The sequence below is a fragment of the Nesoenas mayeri genome (genome assembly GCF_963082525.1).
Source record: "Nesoenas mayeri genome assembly, chromosome: 1".
Classification (NCBI taxonomy): Eukaryota; Metazoa; Chordata; class Aves; order Columbiformes; family Columbidae; genus Nesoenas; species Nesoenas mayeri.
Window position 1 is genome coordinate 58,043,225 of NC_137541.1, and position 20,006 is coordinate 58,063,230.

The 20,006-nt window shown below is 41.5% G+C and overlaps 2 protein-coding genes across 3 annotated transcripts in view; one reads left to right on the plus strand and one right to left on the minus strand.

Annotated features, from left to right (window-relative positions):
• Window positions 1–20,006, plus strand: part of SYN3 (synapsin III) — a gene marked incomplete at both ends in the record, with an annotated part of 177,939 nt that overhangs the window by 46,324 nt on the left and 111,609 nt on the right. The window lies entirely within an intron of this gene.
• Window positions 834–20,006, minus strand: part of TIMP3 (TIMP metallopeptidase inhibitor 3) — a 38,944-nt gene continuing 19,771 nt past the window's right edge. The window contains exons 2-5 of the mRNA XM_080346333.1: window positions 13,003–13,085; window positions 6,855–6,966; window positions 6,065–6,186; window positions 834–5,431 (exon numbers count right to left, since the gene is read on the minus strand). Coding sequence (XP_080202459.1) covers window positions 5,234–5,431; window positions 6,065–6,186; window positions 6,855–6,966; window positions 13,003–13,085 — 515 coding nt within the window. The 3' untranslated portion in view covers window positions 834–5,233. The remainder of the gene's footprint in view (window positions 5,432–6,064; window positions 6,187–6,854; window positions 6,967–13,002; window positions 13,086–20,006) is intronic.

The following is a 20,006-nucleotide window of genomic DNA, read 5'->3' on the forward strand; positions in this document are numbered from 1 at the left end:
GTTGTACCTCTCTGCAATGTAATAACACTTTAAGCAATTTTAAGTTCTCACATAGGAGATCCTTATCTTTCCATGTCCAATATTTTCCAAAGCTGACTTTCTAAACTTTTGGATTAAACATAGAAAAGATTCAAAAATCTGCTTCATTCTTTCATCTGTGCAGAGAACAGAGATTTTCCTAAAGCATAAGTGAGACAAAGGAAATTTCTAAGAGTAGGCCCATTTTTGTGAGCATTTTAACCAAGCAGAAAATGCTTGTTCTGATCTCATGACAGCAGGGCATTTTAACCACCAAACCTGAGGAAAGGACACAAGGCTCTGACATTTCACAGCTGAAAAAGATCCAGAAGATCTCTCTCTCTTTCCTTTGCTAGGAACATGTACCTTTCAACCCTCTCCTCAGTAACTGGAAATCAGAGCAATCTGGCAACTGTTCTTCTAATGCCCTACTGGTGCTACCTGACAGGCATAACGACTGCCTTGCTCTGTACTGACCCCCTACGGCCAGCAAACACGCGGGATACATTCATTTCAAAGGGGATATTTTGCTTCTCCTGGGCTTACGACCCCCATAACAATTCTTTGAGAGATCAACTTTTTAAAAAGAGGGAGGGACTGCTGGACAGATCTTTGCCAAAGAACAAGAACTGCCAGGGGTGGAATATCTGCTTTGGGCCCAATAAAAAGGTATCACGAAAGGGAAGGAAATGAATAAATCCACTTGCAAATCCATTTGTGTACATTTGAAGTGGACTGAAACTAATATAAGTGAAACAGAGACAGAATGTCTGTGATAGAAATAAAACCACTTTACTGTTTAGAATAAAAGGACACTATAAAAAGTGAACATTATGCAACATTACCTTAAAAGACAATATACATTCACTGAATATAAAATTTATAAATAACATGGAGGAAAACTGTAAACAGTGCTAGAAAATTTAGCAACAAATACATTCCTTCTGGACAAGATTTTTCACATGGGTTTGGTTCCTTCCCCAAGTTTCCATGACTATCAGGAACAGCGGAGCGGCTCTATGAAGGAAGGACAGTGTCAGAGAGAAGGAGAAGCCAGTAAAGCAGCAAAATATGTTTAGTGGATTTTTAAGATGTTTCTCAAGGCTGGTAGTCCCAAAAGATACTTATTCTAAAAAAAAAAAAGATACAATTTTTGCAGTTCCCTACATTTTGTTCTGCCCTTCAAGCTACAAAAGACATTATAAGTGATATATACTTTCAGAGACATCTGAAAGAATGGAAACTTGTTCCCATGGAGGCCTTTACTTTAAACAGTCCTTACTGCAAAAAACAAACAGGCATGTTTCCCATCACCCTGATGTAGCATTTCACTCCAGCCAAGCATGAATGGGATATGGTGATATATTTAGGTTTTAAAATAGTCCTAATCTAAAGGACCACGTAAGTCTTCAAAACATGGGAAATTTAGACCAAAAATGGCAGGTTTGTCCCATACAGGGGAGGCAGAAGCCTCCCACCAGAGGACTTCATTCGAGGTACTCCATGCACAGATCTCCTGCTCTCAACACCCTCCACTTTGGAAAAGGCAAATTAAATCCAATCTTTCCCAAACCTTCAATACATTTTTCATATTTTTTGTAATCCTAAAGGAGAAAACACTGTCAAGCAAATAAGGAAAATGGTCTATCAATAAAAAAAAAGGCAGACAGCAACAGTCTGGAAAGGAGCTATGCATTTTAAAAAATACTTTCAATAATGTTGGTATATTTAATACATGATGGGGAAAACCCTCATCCTGTACATGCCCAAAGCTCATGCTCACAGGAGCCGTGTCATTGACAGTTCCCCTTTAACCTTAGTTTATGGGGTGAAGCGAGGGGCATGTCAGAGGTGACAGGAAGATATTTGTGCTGCAGTAAGCCATTGTATGCTCCACAGCCTAACATTTTGGGGAGAACTTCACGCCTGCCTCCTCACATCTCCATGCCTGGTGTTCTCACACATTGCACAGCCTGGGAGTTTTGTCCATTGGCAGGCAGAAGTGAATTAGCAGGACAGAAGAGAGCAGACAGAAAGGAAGAAATGTTTGAATCCGATTTAGAGCCCATTCAATCCATTTAATGGCTCCCTCCCACTTAAGGGAGCCATCAGTCAGGTTCTTAATGCAAGACCAAGTTAGAGCTTAGCCCAAGAAAGACATGTCCCTGATAGCCCACATAGAAACAAAATTAAGAAGCCTCCCAAAAGAAATGTATTTTTACTGGATTCTTCCCCCTCCTTTTGGCTCCACATTTTTAAAAGCCATAACAACTGTTTCTTTACACAGCAAGAGGTAAGATTTGCTACCAAACCCCCACCCCTGCCAGTGTGGCTGTCTGCATCTCAGAAATATTTTACCGTCTGCAATATAAAATGGGAATACGCTTCATTTTGTGGTGACGCGGCGGCTGTTTTGTTGTTTACAAAGCACATAGCTACGTTATATCCTACTTAGGGACACAAGTCCTCATAGCATTAGAATGCAAATATTTTCACAATAGTTTGAGTGCAATACTGTGATGTCTCAGCTAGCTAAATGAATCAGTGACAGGTAAAATATACAGAGCTACAGTTTCATCAAAATTCAAATCAACACTTCACTGCATCAAGGGGCGTTTTCATTTAGCCTTCCAAAGCCATGGAAAGTGGCTTTAGGTTAAAGAGACATCGGCTTTGCGATGTCACCTTGAGCATGAGGAGGGCCATGTCCAGCCATGCTGACTCCACGTGATGCAGACGGGGGGTGGTGAGGCCTGCTCCTCCCTCCCTCCGTGACCCGCAGAGATTCTGTCAGTGGTTGCACGGCTCCAACAGAGATCGCTCCGCTGCGCCCAAAGCCCAACCCCGTACTCTGCCAAAAGGGGCGACCCACCAGCTGATCCTGTGATGGGTGCTGTGAAGCACCCTACTCTCCCTCTCATCTCGAACCTGTAATTGAGGAGCTGTCACAGGGAAGAGGACTTTTCAAACACATTCCAAGTCTGAATCACAGGAGAATCCAACATACTTTCAATGTTGTGTTGGATTATTTTTCTTTCGTGCTGCGTTGCCACTTGGAGCAGCTGAAAAAAAGATACACAGCAGACCTAGACACCTTTTACATCAACTCTTCGAAAATGCCCTTTAAAGCTCATGTTAAAAATGAAGCTCCAAGCTTTCTGCTGCAACAATTGATCTAGTAAATGTGGCATTTCAGGGGATGTAGGTCTGGCAGAGCTCCAGTAGCTCGCAAGGAACATAAAAACACATCAGGGCCCATCTCAGACACCCCTTCCTTTACATTTGGCGGAGGCCCCAAACAACCCTTCAGTAATTGAGGTCACTGACTATAAAACGCTGTATTGCCCCAGGCTGGAATCACTGCAATGCTTCTTCCTGCTGGTGGCAGCTCTGCTTTCTAAGTGGAATGAACTGAAGATATATGGAAACTTAAGATAAATAATTATAATAATACAAAACCAAAATTAAGTATAATCTTCTCCCTGCCCGAGCCCTCCCCGTCCAAAACTCAGTCACCCATTTTGTCAGCACCCCTTCTTCACCATCATTAAAACTTAAAATACTTTTATTTGATAAGAAAAATTATATTATAGTTTTCTTAATAAAAAAACAAAATAGAACGAAAAAAAACTTCTCCAGTCAACAGCAAAGCACAAGACAGTAAGGCTCCTCCTCCCATATCACTGCAGGACACAGACACGGTGTGAGCACAAGCACAGAGTTGTGCCTAGAGGGAAACACAGCACTTGACACAGAAGGAATCCTCTGGGCAGCTGAAATGTTAGGATCCCAGCCAGCACTTATTAGGAGACCACTTTTCTTCGCCTAGCCCCCACACGCACACTTTCTTCCACTATATAAACAAATGCAGCTAGTGTAGCTGCAGGGGAGGAATCGTGGCGCAATGAGGTACAGAGGAAACAATGACTGTAGCAACTACTGCAGATACATGGGAGCTTCAATACCTTAAAAACTCCTCACTGACTTGGAATGTCAATATTTCTGTCTTTTAACACAATCAAACCATTCTTTTTTCTTTCGTTTCTTTTTTTCTTTTTTTTTTTTTTTTTTTTTTTTTACAACACACAAAAAAAATTCCATGTCCTGTCAAAAATAGCTTATGTCATTACATGTATATACATCTTAGTTCAGCAAAACACTATTTTGGCAATAGATTTTTTTTTTTTTTTTTTTCAGTAAGAGCTCTAGCAAGTCTCCCCTTTCCCTCTTCCATGTGATTGGTTTACGGTTGGAATTTTTGCATCTGTTTAGTTTAAGGTGTTCACAAGCTGGTTCTCTGCTGTTGAAGCTAAGCTGCAAAAATTTCAGGGGCCAATGCTGCTCAAAACAGGATGGCACAGCACTTCATCAGCTCTGCTGTAGGTGGATTTACCTCCCTGAACATAGGGGATGGGGCCTTTGTTTTTTAAACAACAACAAAACCACAAAATACTCTCTTTTGTTCTGGGGAAAGCCAGAACTTTAAATGTGCTGTTGCATTTACACTGTGACTGAATTAACTAGGGCAGTCAGTCAACAATGCTCTCACCAGATGATGTGGTCAGACACATCAGGTGAATTCTCCCACTGCTGCAGTCAATCACATTGCCAATCTCTCCCAGAGAGGAGCATGTCTTTTGGACAATCATTTTTTCCAGAGTTTAGGCTGAGTTTCTTTTCAGTTTGTTTCATTAGCTAATCTGTTTAATAAAATCTGTTTTCCTTCAAATTGATTTGTCTACATATTTTCGGCACTTAGTGCATGAGGAGGGGTGACAGGAAGCCAGCGCATAGAATACAGTGCCTAATTGGCATACTTTTTAGATTTTTGTTTTCCTAAAAAAATAGAGGTTATATTGCTACAGCTAATGATACGTGTAAGAGAGCAAGAGCTCCATCTTTTTTTTTTTTTCTTCTTTTTTTTTTTCTCCCATTTATCCCTCTGGTGTGCAAAAGTAAGCTCTCAAATGTCATCTGATCAAAATGAGTGGTATCAAAAAATGGAAAAGGTGATTACAAATTCAGTAAGGTAGCACAGACTTTTTTTCTTTTCTTTTTTTTTTTCCTTTTCTTTTTTTAAGTGTTCGAAGTGCTAAAATTTGCATGAAAACAGGCACTAATTTCATTGTCATCATCATGATCTGGTAAGAGTTAGTGTCCAAAGGAAGATCAGCCACAAGTAAGGGAGAGGGGAGATAAGGAAGGGACAGCGTGCTCAGGGGTCTGTGGCATTGATTATCGTTTTGTCTGGATGCGACCATCCTCTATACCAGATGCAATAACCTTCCGCCCTTTGGATGCAGGCATAGTGCTTTGCTTGGTATCCTGAGTGGCCGAAGTTGGAGATCATATCTGTCCAAATGCACTCATTCTTGGAGGTGGCGAAGCAGGGCACATAGTAGCAGGGTCTAATCTGCAATTGTGGAAAGCAATCGGGTAAGGCTACATAGATTAACATTATTATATAAAAGATCTTTTTACCACAAACAAGGGATTCAAAATTCTATTCCTTCGAACCTTGCTGACTAATGCAAAATTCAACCTCAGTTCAGTAAGCATGTAAGCATGTGCTTAGCTTCACATACACAGGTAACTCCAAAGTCAAAAGGGTTTTTCAGGTGCAGAAAAGCTGGGCTTGTGTCTATGTTTTTCCAGGCCTTGGGCCATGAGTAAAAATCTTAGTGCTAGTGCTAGGCTGTGAGGTTTTAAGCACCCAAGATGTTTACATAGGAAAATACCGGGATGTATCTTGCCAAGCCTCTGATACCTGATTTCATTCACCTGCAAATCATTCTGTGTGGATTTTGAAAGCCTTGCCAAACTCCAACTAACTCCAACAGGGCATTAAAAGGCATAGACTGCATTTTTATTTGCTTGTCTCTTCTCTACTCTCAACACTAAAGCTGGGGTTTTCTTTTACCCTGTATAAAGTGTTGTCCTCTACTCCTCTTCCTGGCTGTTAACCAGCATCATCAGTATTACCAGTCAGACGAAAGAGAATTCTAGGGTTTGAATGTCTTAAGGCCACCTAATTAGAGACACATACCTTGCATCCACAGCCCAGATGATAACGATGATTCAGTGCTTTACGCTGGGACAGAGTCAGCTGGTCCCATTTCTCATACCAGTTGCAGAGGCCAGTGTAAACCTTCCCTTCATACACACGGCCTTGAAAACAGAGACACAGTGACAAGTTAGCACTTCTCAGCTCAAGCACTTTTCTCGTTTCCTGAGATCGCTAATGCTCTCAATATGTTTGGCTTCAGTCACTTCTTTTTATTAACTGGTTCTGGAATTTCTGGCCAGCAAGATTACAGCACTTCTGTAAGTTAGCCAGCTGTAAGCACCAGCAACAATGCACAGGTGAGTAATGACGCCATGCTCCTCTCATCAGCAGAGAGAAACTAAGTGAATCAACACCTTCACCAGAAACAAGACTGGGCAACTTGCACATCCTTATCTCCTTGCATCCCCCCATCTCAGCAGCCTGCATTTTTCCAGCTCATTCCAAAAGGGATCCTCCACTTCTGGTGCAGCTGAGTAGCAACCAGTTCCCTGTGACAGACAGCTCAGGTATGAACTGACAGCTGTGGATTGTCATACAGTATATTTGTCACAACATGGCTGGGTATAAAAGATATTGCAAGAGAAAGAGACAAATCTAGAGAGTGAAATGACTCTCAGCATTAAAAAATTCTACACATCAAAATACTGTTGGCCATCTTAACACTTGGGAAACCGTGTACAGAGCTGTCTACACAGTCATCCATGGCCTTAGCAGGTGTATGTATAGAATAGAAGAAGTTCTGATTATGAAAAAGTACTCTGTCCTTTACCTGTAATCAGATATTGGTACTTGTTGACCTCCAGCTTGACTCCACAAAGACTCTCAGAGGCTTCTGTGTAGATGTACTGAACATGTGGCATTATCTGGAAGCCCCTGTACATCTAGAGGAACAAATAAAAATGCTTTAAGTCATCTTAGGATGATGATTTTTCACTTAGATTCTTCACAATCTATGTTCCTAGACTGCAATGGCAAAGACTGAAGCTTTAGTTTTTACAAGGGTGAAAGATTAATCGCACAAGCTGGACTCTGATGCCAGTATCCCCAGCAAATCTGCTGGTGGAGAATACCCACCTGTTAACAAGCCATTGCAATTCAGCACAGGGACCACTTTTCCCCACCCACATTATTTCCAGTGGCCCTGAGTGAGCGAAGCCACCAACATTGCAAGCTCTGCCAACACCCTGAACGATTTTTTTTTTCTTTATATAGCTCATAATTAGGAAGAAATTAAAATACTTTGAGTTTGGAATCTTTCTCCTTCACGTGATTTAAACAATTTCTTCTGAACTAAGACTTCTTTTAAACAATGATCCTATTTTCCAGTGTTGCTGCTGGAAAGGTTTCAAATCTTTGGCACTTGATCCAAGTCATCAAGCCAGACACCTCCTTCTCAAACACCTAGCATAGGCAACTCCTGCTGACCTCAGCAAAGATTTAATGTTTCTCTTACTAAATGAACACAGAAACAGAATTCTGCCCCATCTCTTAAAATTAGCCTGGTACTGAGCATCATAAAAAAAATATCATGTATACATAATCCCCCTATGCTGCTTTTCCTTTTTCATAATCTCTCTTAAGGAGATGCCAGCATACAGTTGAGTGATTGAAATATGAACCCACAGACACACTAGCAGTTGGACTGTCAGAAATTATGATGTGTCCCTATCTGACCTGACCACTGCAATTTAGGGAAAATCATCCATGCCTGTTAGTAGCATAATGAAGACTGCATAGCAATGAAACAACCACTGCATTCATACATCGGACCAAATAAAACATATCCTAATTTTGAAATATTGAAGACTATTTTCCTCCCATTTTCATCTTTTAAATTTGGTTATCTTTTCAAAGTATTTGGTCTTTCTTCCTCACCAACTGTATGAATAGCCAATGTTTAAAAGTTAAAGGAAAACAAGAAGAGTCATAAAGAATCACAGTTTCATAGCATTTCCCAGCCTATCCTTTTCTCTGACAACTTTATTAATACATTTTCACATTCAGTTTAACTGTAAATATTAAAGTGAGGCAAAAGAGGAAAAAAAATCCCAAACAATCCCAGAGATACGGATTCTTGCTGTCATATCACCTGAGCAGTGGCATTCTCTTCCATGCTGTATTCTATTTCTTGACATCCCCTATCATCCCCACATACGTGTCTCCATTTGTTCATCTTCCACTACCCCCCTCTCATTTAAAAATTAAGAAACCTTCTTCTTCTACAGAATTCATCTGTGCTATTCTTTCTGATGTTAGGGGCCTGATTCATACCTCTATGAAGTCAGTGAAAGGATGTCTTTTGATTTAACAGATTTTATGCTAGGTCCAGATACTGCATTTAAAAAAACATATAAAAATTCTACCAATTCTGCCATGCTGAGAGGTCAAACTATCTTCCTGGCATCCATGGAATGTCTGGCAGGTTTTTTTTTTTTACTTCCTTAGTTATATTACCTGAATCAGCATAACCTTATAACCATATCACAACTCAGTAACAGCACTGCTGTGTACAGTAAAAGACATGCTGAAGAGTTTGCATTTCCCAGCCTTTCCTCTGCACTCAGAAAATATGCAAGGAAAGCTTTTTTTAAAATTAAGCATACTGTATCAACAAAAGCTCACAGATCATTTTGGAATACAGCATTTTGTACATGAGTGAGCAAAGAGCATATTCTTACACTGAAGATGGAAGAACTGAACCTTGCCTAAACTCTGCTTTATCCCTGCAGTTTTCTTGGTATGGGACAATCCACTCAGATTTTCCAATTATGCTCAAGATAGCTGGCAATCTAGGCTCTGGCACAGGCATCCTGTCTGTCCTTGGATGAGTTACTTAGCCTTCAGTACACTTTTGTTCCTCATCTGTAGAACAGCCCTGCCTTGCTTCAGGCCTCATTCTAGTGGGTGTCACAGCAAGAAGCTATGATAACAGTATCTAAGCAGATAAGGTGAGCTAAGATAACAGCTGGGGCTGCCCAGTTTCTCCAGGCAGTGCATTATCTATGTTGCAGAGAGCTGTATGCTCTGCATGTGCAGTACAAGTGATCTGTCACTCAGAGTGCCAAGCTTCAAGTACCGTTGGGCTAATTCAGTGTGCTATCAAGTCTACATGTGCACAGGCACACTTTGAGCCTGTTCTCCCCCCTGCATAAAAGGCTACAAGGGAGACTTATTGTTCCTCTGAGAAGGTGCTTAGGCCCTTCCTATAGGACCCTTACAGTCATCACTCCTCGCATCTTCTGCACCATCAAGCTCAACGTGACTGCCTATCAAGCAAACAGTGACACTGAGCCGGGGTTTGGTTTTTGACTCCTGGACCTAGTTTCCTATTCCCTTTCCATCAGGGACAGCACTGTCAGGGTTACTGAAGGAAGCATGCTCAGCCTCTCAAGAAGCACTTCAGCTCACCCCTTGGTGACCCTCATCAATGCTAGCAACTGTCACGCTAATTGAGCCAGTGCTGGGGGCAGGCAGTGCCTGCCTCATCCTCTGATGACTAAAGAAAATTCACCATGACCTTGGTTCTCAGGGGAATAAAAAAAAATTGGCAAGGGGGATTCTTCTACAGATGCCCTCTTTCAAAACAAATAAAACAATACCTTAAGTATTATTTTTGGATACACAAAATATCCTGGAAGTGCTATTAGACCAGTCAGAAGAAAACCAACCATAAAGCTTGCCTGTCCTAAGTGCCACCCTCGGAGTCCTCCTGTCGCCACAAATGTGTATTTTTGGAGGCGTAATGACAGGGAACAAAGTATTAGCAAGCGTCACATGGTGGTGCCTGCTAGTGCTGCTCCATTTTCAGCTGTGTCAGCATTCCCCTTAGCAGCCCCCATACTGCCTCAGAAATGCACATGCAAATCCTATGGTGGTTCATACTGCATGATTAACTTCACCCTGTGATATGATGTTCCTCCCTCTGTCCCTCCCATGTGAGGTCACAAGAGATGCCAAGGCTTGGAGTCATCTTGCCTAACTTTCAGCTACCTAAAATTTAGGGATTTCATATGAATTAGGCATCCTCTCTAGTCAAACAGCAAGGATGGGCACCTCGAGAACAACTCAGCCTATCCTAAAATAGCTGTCTACAACTGGTGGGCTGAATTACACTTTGGGGGATCTTGTCTCTTTCCATTGACAATCAAGAGAGCAGGAAAGACTCAACACCTCCTTTTAGTCTGTCTAAAATTAAGCTAAACTAATCTCACCCCACTTCTTTCCTCCTGGGACTATCAGGTTTCACCCCTTAGAGTCATTTTACAGATTAGAAACAAACCAAGGAAAGCCTCCTTGCTTCTGGCAGCCTGTGCAGAGCACTGCCATGGTCAACCAGGACTGTTTGTGTACTTGAAGTAGAAATATCTTATCTCCTTGTTTCCTTTGCAGTTTCCCAAAATAGGTTTGGGCCATTCTCAGAATGCACTGCAGCATCATAGAACACGCAAGGGTTAGATCAGTCCCTGTGCAGACTTCTGACACATGATCTCAAAATATTCATAATTTATTTGAGAAAGCAGTGGGGGAAGGCAGTGGGTGCCTGAAAAAGCACACAGCCTTGTCCAACAACAAACCTGAACACAAGAAAGCCTGGTGCTGTTCTGCGCCTGTGGGCTGACCTTGTGCTCCAGTCCAGCCCCCAAGCTGGTTTAGCCGTGAAATTCAGCAGGGATTTCAGGAGTGTTAGTGAGAGCAAGAATCAGCCACAGCAAACTCCAAGGAACCCATCAAAGAAATACAAAGACTGACTGTTGCCTTTTAAGGCTCTCAATGTTTTTCACATGCAATTCAGTACACACTGACTAAATAGCTTGCTTATTTTTCATCCGCAGGTGCAGATGTGTTTATAGGTGACCAAAAAACCACTGACATGTTAGTTTGATCTCCAGAGTTGTTCTCATGCAGCTGTGCTGACCCATAGACTTCCTTACTGTTCTTTTTATCAGGAGGACAGTCGGCTTTCATTAGGGCAAGCAAGGGAGAGAACTGCTGCATCATTCTGAGCTCCCCCATTGTATGGAGCTGAATCCCTCTTTATACTGAAGTCTCTAAGCTCAGTAGAAAGACAGCAGGGCTTCAGAGAAGACACTTGGTTTTTTTATCAAGAACTATGTCATCCAGACATTCCAGTTCTACTGAGCACTTTGAGAGCTTCAGGTTCTTTCCTGCCAAAGGTCACAGCCAAATGTGCAATGCAACATCTCACCAGCACCACAAAATCACCTTTAAAATCACTCTTGCTTCTGTTGGACATGTAGCTTCCTAACAAAACGCTGTGGAATTGCAAAAAGACAATTGTTCTCATGTGGTCTTGATGTGAGAATGTTGCTAATTACTGCAGTATCTGCTGTAAAACACCCTGGCTCTGTGCTGTAGAATAAACCAATGAAAACAGCCAGAACAGGCTCAAGCATCTTATTTAGAGATTGACATGATGGTGTCTATGGACAGTAAAGTGGCTGCTGCTCCACTTAGCATCCTCCCCTTGCCTGGGCTTATGCTCCTCCCCATGCCAAAAGACACACAGAAACCTTTTCTGTTCACAGCAGGGACACTGCTGGAGGTTCTAGTTTGGAGGAAGAATGCTTAATGCTGTTCCAGAGATCTCTGACACCACAACTCATTGGCTGACAATGGGGCAGGCCACATCATTACTTAGGAGAGCAGTGGATTACACTTGTTAAGCTCAAAGAGCAGCACAGAGTGCTGCAAGCCTGATGAGGCCACAAACAGCCAAACAAGAGGAAGAAAAAAAATTAATAAAAAGAATCACAGCATTGTCAGCATTGTCTCACTGTCTCACTTTCTTAAAAAGAAATTTTTAAGATTACGGAAATTAGTAAACGCAGCAGCTCATGCCTTCTTATTCAAAGAGCAAGCATTCCACTCTAGTGGAAGAGCCATGCCAGGACCAGATTTGGCTACGTGTGCGGTTTTGCGACAGCTTATGAAACAGGCTTTGCGTCTCCTCCTCCAGGCTTGCGTGCTTAGCTATAAACTGCCTTATAAAGAGAGTTACTGTTATGAGGCAGGCAAGTGACTGGCTTTTTTCTGAACCTTTACTTTGTCTAATATGTTTCAGATTTCTGCAGTCTCTGCCAAGCTTTTCCATCCCCATTCCCTTCCCCCCCCCCCCTTTTTTTTAAGACATAAACCAGTCTTATGACTGGAATGGCATAGCCAAGAAAAACAATCTAGGGCTGATTTTTAGCATTACATAACAAAGGGTCACTACGAAAATACCCAAGTCCAAGCAGCAGGTTGAATGCAGTTTGTTCAAAGAATTAAAGCTCTGAAGAGCGGAACTAGAGAAACCAAGAAACTGGTGTAGGAGATGTACTTCTTTTCATCTCGGAGTCAATATTTTACAGGTCTTATGAGCTGATGCTATTTGAAACCTACAGTGTTTGGTTTAGCTTTATATGAAGACTTCAGTCTACAAGTTTCATTTGTTCTGTACATGGAAAAAAAAATTGCCATCATTTTAACTGATGGCCACAAGGAATGCAAGGAAAGAAGAGATGAAAGACCACACTTGCAAAGCTGGCAGACCCCCTACCACCACCACCACATTTTGCATTTAATGGAAGCACTGCATGGAAAAGCTTGCATTTCCACACTGCATATGTTGAACACAAACAGCACTCCAGTATCTAAGAAGCCCATACGGCAGCTTTTACTACTAGAAATTTTAAAAATAAAGGAAGAATTCAGGTATTCATCATCACATATCTCTTCCTCCCCCTCTTCCCCCTCCAGGAAAATTTCTACCAATTGCTGGTTACCTTCCATTCTGGCTGACCAATATGAGAAGCTGAGGTGCTGATATTTTAAGTATGCAAATTCTGTTCATTATTAAATGTTAATTAGAATCATTACCATACCTACAAGCTTATACGAAGTGTCTGTAAACATACCTTCATCTGCTTGACTGTGTATCTCATAGTTCCAAATGGTCCATCTTTCATGAGCTTCTTCCCCACAACTTTAGCTCGTATCACTGTCATAAGAGAGGAAAAATACAACAAATTATAAACAACTTTGCACAACATTTAGGCTAAACCCTCCTCTTCAGAAAAAGGCCACTTAGATAAATTATTCTACAAAATAAAACAAAACCGCAGACCAAACTTCCTCTTGATTTGTTTTAAATTTGACACACAATGAAGGCATGTAGAATGGGACGGCAAAGCAAGTATCTTTTTAGAGGAAATCCAGTTCTGTGTGAAGAATAAGAACAAGCACTATTTATGCTGAAATCTCACTGAAATCTGCAAAGCAGACTATAGCTGGGACCAACACGGGTTAACATTTTTGCACTAGACCAATGGGATTAAGTTTGGAATTAATGTCTTAACTCCCAAAATACAGAATGATGTTCAACAAGATACTATTTTTAAACTGTTCTTTGGGTGCCCAATGCAACTTCTGTTTCCCAGTAACCACAACAATACAGTACAGTGCACTGGAATATTCCATATCTTGGGACTGCACTAGAGCTGCCACCTTTCAGGTGCCACAAAACTCGCAACAAATGGCGGCCTTGAACAAATCACTACTGTGCAAAAACAGATTTATGCTAAGGGGCAGCGTTCGTGCATGCAAGTAGCAGCCTGATGGAGACACCTCCACTGTACCACAGATGCACTTCTGTGATGCCAAGTGAGGCCAGGCCACCATAGATAAGGCTTTTGAGGTCCCTCAGTTGGATCTAGTGGGTAGTTTACAGTCAGTGCTTAATGAAGAGTCCTCCTGCACATATATTTTTGCAGCATTCCACAAAAACAAACAACAACAGTCCCCACCCCTCCACCCCTCCCCACCCCAAGCCACTACTGTTCCACTGATCCTCTTTGAAGATGTTCTGCAATCACCTGCTCGTCTCAGTAGAGGAGCAAAGCTTAGTGACAGGGCAGGCATTATTAGCTTAAGTCTGCTCCCCTACAACAGTCATATCACATAATACAAGCACCAGAAGTGGCTTGATTTTTACAAGAGCTGCAGAAAATGAGATTGGAGAACACCAATCCTAGAACAATAAGGATCACTGTTAGAAAACCCTCTATCCCAAACGCCACTCCTACGAACACCAGGACAAAAAAAAGTAACCAAGGAATTTACAATTCCATCAATCAAAAAAACCACCAAAACTGCAACATAACCACCCAAGTCTAACATAAAATCTTATTCATCAAGCTTTTCATTACAAAGGCTATTCAAATTATTCCAGTAGAATAACCCAAAGAATGCAAAATACTCATAAGATGACTGCTAATGTAACAGTCATATGTAATTCCCCAGAGACCTCTTTTTTGTTGAAGAGGAGATATCAGATACTTTTGCATAAAGCTTATATTGATACACCATTGCAAACAATGTATTCTGCTGAATATATAGCCCAAGACCAGTGAAATCCATCAACTAAGACAGACCATGTGCATCATCTCCTCTGAGCCCAGGAAGGTCCTGATCATAACTCCCTGCACAGGACAGAGGTTCTGCTTTCACAGCAATCTTTTCCAGCATTTTATCTGTGTTTTGCTGAATATATCCTATTAATGCATCACAGAAAACAATTCATTAAAAAGCAGGAAGGCATAGAGGGGAGACAAAGAGGCAGAGGTTCTCCTGTGCAAGCAGGAAAACCCAATGAGTTATTATTGGCATTATAGCACCACCTAAACGCAGCAAAGTTTGGGATCCATTTTGCTACAGAAGGACCTTGTTGCTTCTTAGCTCATCTAAGTTTCAAACAGCTGTAGAAGACCAGTGGAAGAAATGGGAAAAAGTCGAATCTAAGTTTTTGTTCACTACCTAGACCAAATTAATGAGGCAAAAAGCTTGGCCCAGCTTTCTGAATAATCTGAAGAACAGGTTTAAAGGAAGAGACAGGTCTGGTTATACACACCAGTTCCTGGAACTTGTTCCATGAGGATAGTGTGAAATGAAGACAAACTCACTCTCCTCTGATTTATATCCTGTGCTTCAGACTGACTTGTCAAATCAATTTTAAACTAGGTGAGCCAGTCCTGCTGGCTTTGATTCAAAGGACCAACAAAAACTTCATTCATTGAGCGTCAAACCTCATTCTTAATATTTTCTTCAGATTTCTGTTTTCCTGTGGCAGTAAAAGGCAGTACAATTTTATTGATTCTGCTATTGAACAAGTTGTTCAGACTTTGAGTTACTACCTTCTTCAAAATTTATTACCTACACTGAAGCATGTTCTCGAGGACTGCCAATATCTTTAAGGAACTAAGCTCTTGCATTTGTTGCCTCAACCATCAGTGAAGCTACAAAAACTAGACTGCCTAAGGGTCAGCAAGAACACAATTTCTTTAAGGCTTTGTGAATTCCAGAGCACTTCACTAATGCCAGAGTCTATAGCAAAGTGTTTCAAAAGTCTTATCTTCATCTACTGCATATCTGATACACGAAAACTGAAAAACCTGGTGTTCACCCAACACATCTGAAATCGACAATGAAATCTTCTATCTTCCTGACAGTGATAAGAAATATACTAAAAGGCAGCATTGCAAAACACCAGGGTTTCCAAAACAGAATGCAGTTGGCATAACAGATGACAGGCACATTCCCAATTGCTGACAAATTATCTAAAACCCCATTTTCTTCATGTACATCACTGCTAGCTTGGCAGCCCTTTAACTTCTAATTAGAGTAGCACAGCCACTTCAGAAAGAAAACAACTCTGATTTATGGACTAATCAACAGTTTCACCACAGGACCAAAGTTTCAAAATGCACATCTACACTAGCCTATAACAGCATCCCAATTGCAGCTAATGCTACGCTTGCAAGAAGGTAGAAAGATCTGTGACTCTGTGTTTTTAGGTTATTGATCCCCAGTAAAGTCAACAACTGTCCTAGCAAATCCACCTAGTAATAACCATGAAAAACCTTAGCGTGGGCAATAACTCCAAGCCTTTTGTAAATGGGTCAAGCCCTCTACCTTTCAGAGAAGTTGCCTTTATCACCCAAATGGTACCTTTTCTAGGTAAGTTCCTTCCTTTATCAAAAATCTAGGAATGAACAAAGAACCCACCCTGCCTGATTTTTCCCATATTAAAGGAAAAGTCAAGTTGTTAGCCAAGGAGCAGAGGATACTCTGAAGTCCACCCCCTGTATTTTGTGTAGCTAAATTCCCAGCCCCAGAGGACTGGATGCACCTGGGTAACTGGAGAGAAACACTGGATGGACAGGACTGCTCTGAGGTTGCTCTTGCACGCCCAGCTTCATCACCCTAAGCCTCCATGCACAACAGCCACTTGCAAATCTGCCCAGAACAGAGCTCCAGGCTGCACATCTGCAGCCACCTCTTTCCCAGTTCCTGTCTTTGCTCCTTTGAACCGCTGTTCACCAGTTATACTGATGGACGACTCTTCACACCTGGCCAAAAGATAAAGAACATTGCTCCTAAGTGAGCACTGGCCATACATACTTGCCAGAGGAATTCTTCATCCTCTGCAAAGCACCAGAAATTTACAGTATTTCTGTTACATTAAGGATGTCAACTGTTTACTTCTGAGGACTCCCACTGCTTGAGCAGAAGGAGGCAAAAGGTGCTGTGACTGCTCCCCCTGAACTCCTTCCTTCTCCCTGAAGCTCTATTACAGTCCTGCTATTACTGATGGGAAACTTTATCCCACACAAGTGGTCACCAAAATAGCTGCATATTTTTAAACCACAATTCCTTTGAAGTACTGCCTATGAAAATACGCTGAGATGAATGTTTCTCAGTACTTTGGAGTTTCAGGTCGGGTCACTTTGTGGGACTGGAGGAGTTGGCAAGGTCTCATGAGTGATTTGTAATTATTTATGAAAAGTTAATTTAGATGAGGATATAAATCTTGATAAGATAAGCTGGCAGTAATACCATGATTCAAAGAGGAGAAAACATGAGCTGCTTCTCAATATTTGACATGATTTAAAAAAAAAAAAAATGAGGGAGAGAACAGAGAGAAACAAAAACGGACACTAGTTGATATTCTAAAAAAAACAAAAGAAGTTACAAAAACAACAACCTGCTGTGTTTGAGGATTAAAGAAATACACCTAATGACGTATCACAAATGGTTAACATATTTAATTCTTTTCCCTTGCCCATCCCTCCCCCCCTGTTTTTTAATGTAAACTAGCTTAGTGCTTAGGAAAATAGAGATGGCTCAGATTTGCCACAGGACTAGTATAGTGCAAGCAGCTAATAGTCTGTGTTTCACTAGTATCTCTAGTGTGGTACAAACTGTGTGCAAGTGCATGTATAGACACAAAAATCACATATCTTTTTCCAAATATCACTGGATGAGGTCTTATAAATGCAAACAAATCAGAATGGGCATAGGAGAAAAAGGACCTATAAGCACTTTTATTTGCCCAAGCACATATGTATCTAACTCAAGTACTGTTTAACATTATCCCTTATTTACTCTGTGGCCTTTTTCTCAAGGATTCATAGAAAGCATAGCAGAAGAGGACACAGGCTTTACAGCTGAGATAACAGAGAGCATTCTTTTCATGAGGCAAAAGGTAGACAAACAGGCAATGACCAATGTGAGGGAAGTGGACAGGTGAGATTAAGACAAGTATGTGTCAAGCTGAGGAAACAACATAGTAAAAAGGCTTGTTATTACCAAGTCATTTCATCCAGGCACACACTAGCTACTACATGTGTAGTTGCTCTTCTTCCCAACTGAAAAGCAAAGGCATTAGTTGTCTTAGTTTGGTCCTAGTTCAGTTCCATCTGTGTCCCTTGTCAGGGCAGCCACTAGATGGTGACACTATTACAAATCTCACGTTAACGAGAGGGCAGTGCTACATGCACAGGCTAACACCAGTAATCCCAGTTGCATGCCCAACTCCACCATGAGAACCAGATGCTTTCATGCAAGTGGGCTGGCTGTCATCCATAAACAGCCTTTTAAAAGAAGGCACACACCCTTTAGAGACCAGGATTTGCTCCAAACCCATTTCCCTTGTGACCAATTACAAACAGCTCAGGAGAGTTAACAAATGCTACACTTCCCATTATTGTGTCAAGGATTTATTTTATTGGTGTGCAATATGAGTATTTTTTAAGTGAGAGGTTTGGCTGAGATGTACACTCACTGGATTTAAGTGAAGGATGTGGAGGATTTGTGTTGTTTACTAATGGAGACACAGGGGACAAGTTAGTCTCCCAGCCCATTCTTTGACATCCAAAGAGTGGCAAAATAAAATATATGGGGAGCAGCAACGTGACCAGGAGGATGAAGAAAGGCTCCTTCTATCCTGAGGCCACTGACTACACCAGGAACCAGACAGCAAAAACAACCCCCAGTAGAATGGTGCGCTTGCAAATGCTGCCTTAACAGTAGACACAGGACATGCCAAGGAGGATGGTTGCCATTTTATTCATCCAAAGACTACACTAGGGCTCACTTCCAAAAGTGATTTACTGAGAACTTTTTACCAAGTTTACTAGAAGCTCTCTCATTCAGCCTGTCGCACAAAACCGTCTTACAGTGCTGGTACATGCTGGAGGGCTCACATCATGCAGGACTAAGGCAGCTGGTACATTTAAAACTTCTGAACACATCTAGCACGGCACTGAGGTATCAGTTTATTCTGGCATTTATGGGGGTGTCTCCTAACCTGGTCAAGGCAGGAATTTTTTTTTTTACATATTTTCTAGCATTGATGCTGACAGTGCTACTTTAAAGACAGAATTGCTGTGTCTGTCTTGCTCACTCTTGCTTATGAGCTGCGTTCCATTTCCTGCTCCCCTGGCTGATCTGTTAGCAATTACTACCAACACTCTTGGCCTCCCTAATACCAAAGGATCTTAACTACAAGTGGACTGTGTCCTTTGGACTAGAAGTCTGGCCCAGCTTTACAAAGCCTCTTGGGAAGCTCTATTAAATTGCCTGGTGGCTATAGATCTGTATGAGAAGCAAGTGAGTGGGGCTTGTTTTGGAAAGGGGACAAGAAAGCAGCCTCTCACCCACTCCTCCACTTCCACAGCAATGCAGAACAGATGAAGAAATGCCGATGACAACAGGGCATCCATGAAGAGGGAAAAAACCAGATATAAGCCTCCAGTCTGTTTTATGATCTGTCTGTACTGAAATCACATCTTCCTACATAACCAAAATAGAATTCTTTTACAAATTAGAGTACTGAATTTGAAGGCTTCCTGCAAAGCGCAAGAAGGCTGAAAAAAATACAAAAAGGAGCTTTCTCTTTCCATCATGACCTCCAGCCAAAGCCACAAGAACAAAGCAAACCTCTTTTGCTTTGTCTTGGAAGGAGCCAAATCCAGCTGTGCTGCTACACCTCATCAGTAGAGAACCTCATCAAGAACGCAAAAAAGGCAGTGAAGGAAGAGGTTCACTGCTGGCTGCCTTTCTCTTGTACCCCTCACCAACAAACTAGCTCCTACAACAGGCAGTCCAAATCTGCACCTCATGCCTTTTCAAAGTGTTCTGAGGAACACTGACTGAGAAGGAGCACCTTCTTGACACCAGTCATCTCTGCCCGTCAGACAAATAAATTGCCACATACTTCAGCAAGTGCATTGGAAGATTCTGACTAACAATAAAAATCTAAATAAAAAGAGAAAGGCAAGACACCCAGGTAACTTCCCTTCCCATTTTCTAACCAGAACTATGACATTTACTTTTGGCCTTTGTTCTACAGATAAAAAAAATGTTACTTGTCTGTGGCATAGCAAGGCTGTTTGAAGGCCACCCAAAAAAGTGGAAGACAATTAAACGGCTTCGCCTAGGCCCGAGCTCTAAAACAACTGATCACAATTGAAGTTGCTAAATATTAATCTGGTTTCCCATTCCTGCAGATTTGCACAACAAGCTGAACTTCTTAATTTCCAAGACTGCAAAATAAGGAGCAATCCAACTCTTTCATACAAGA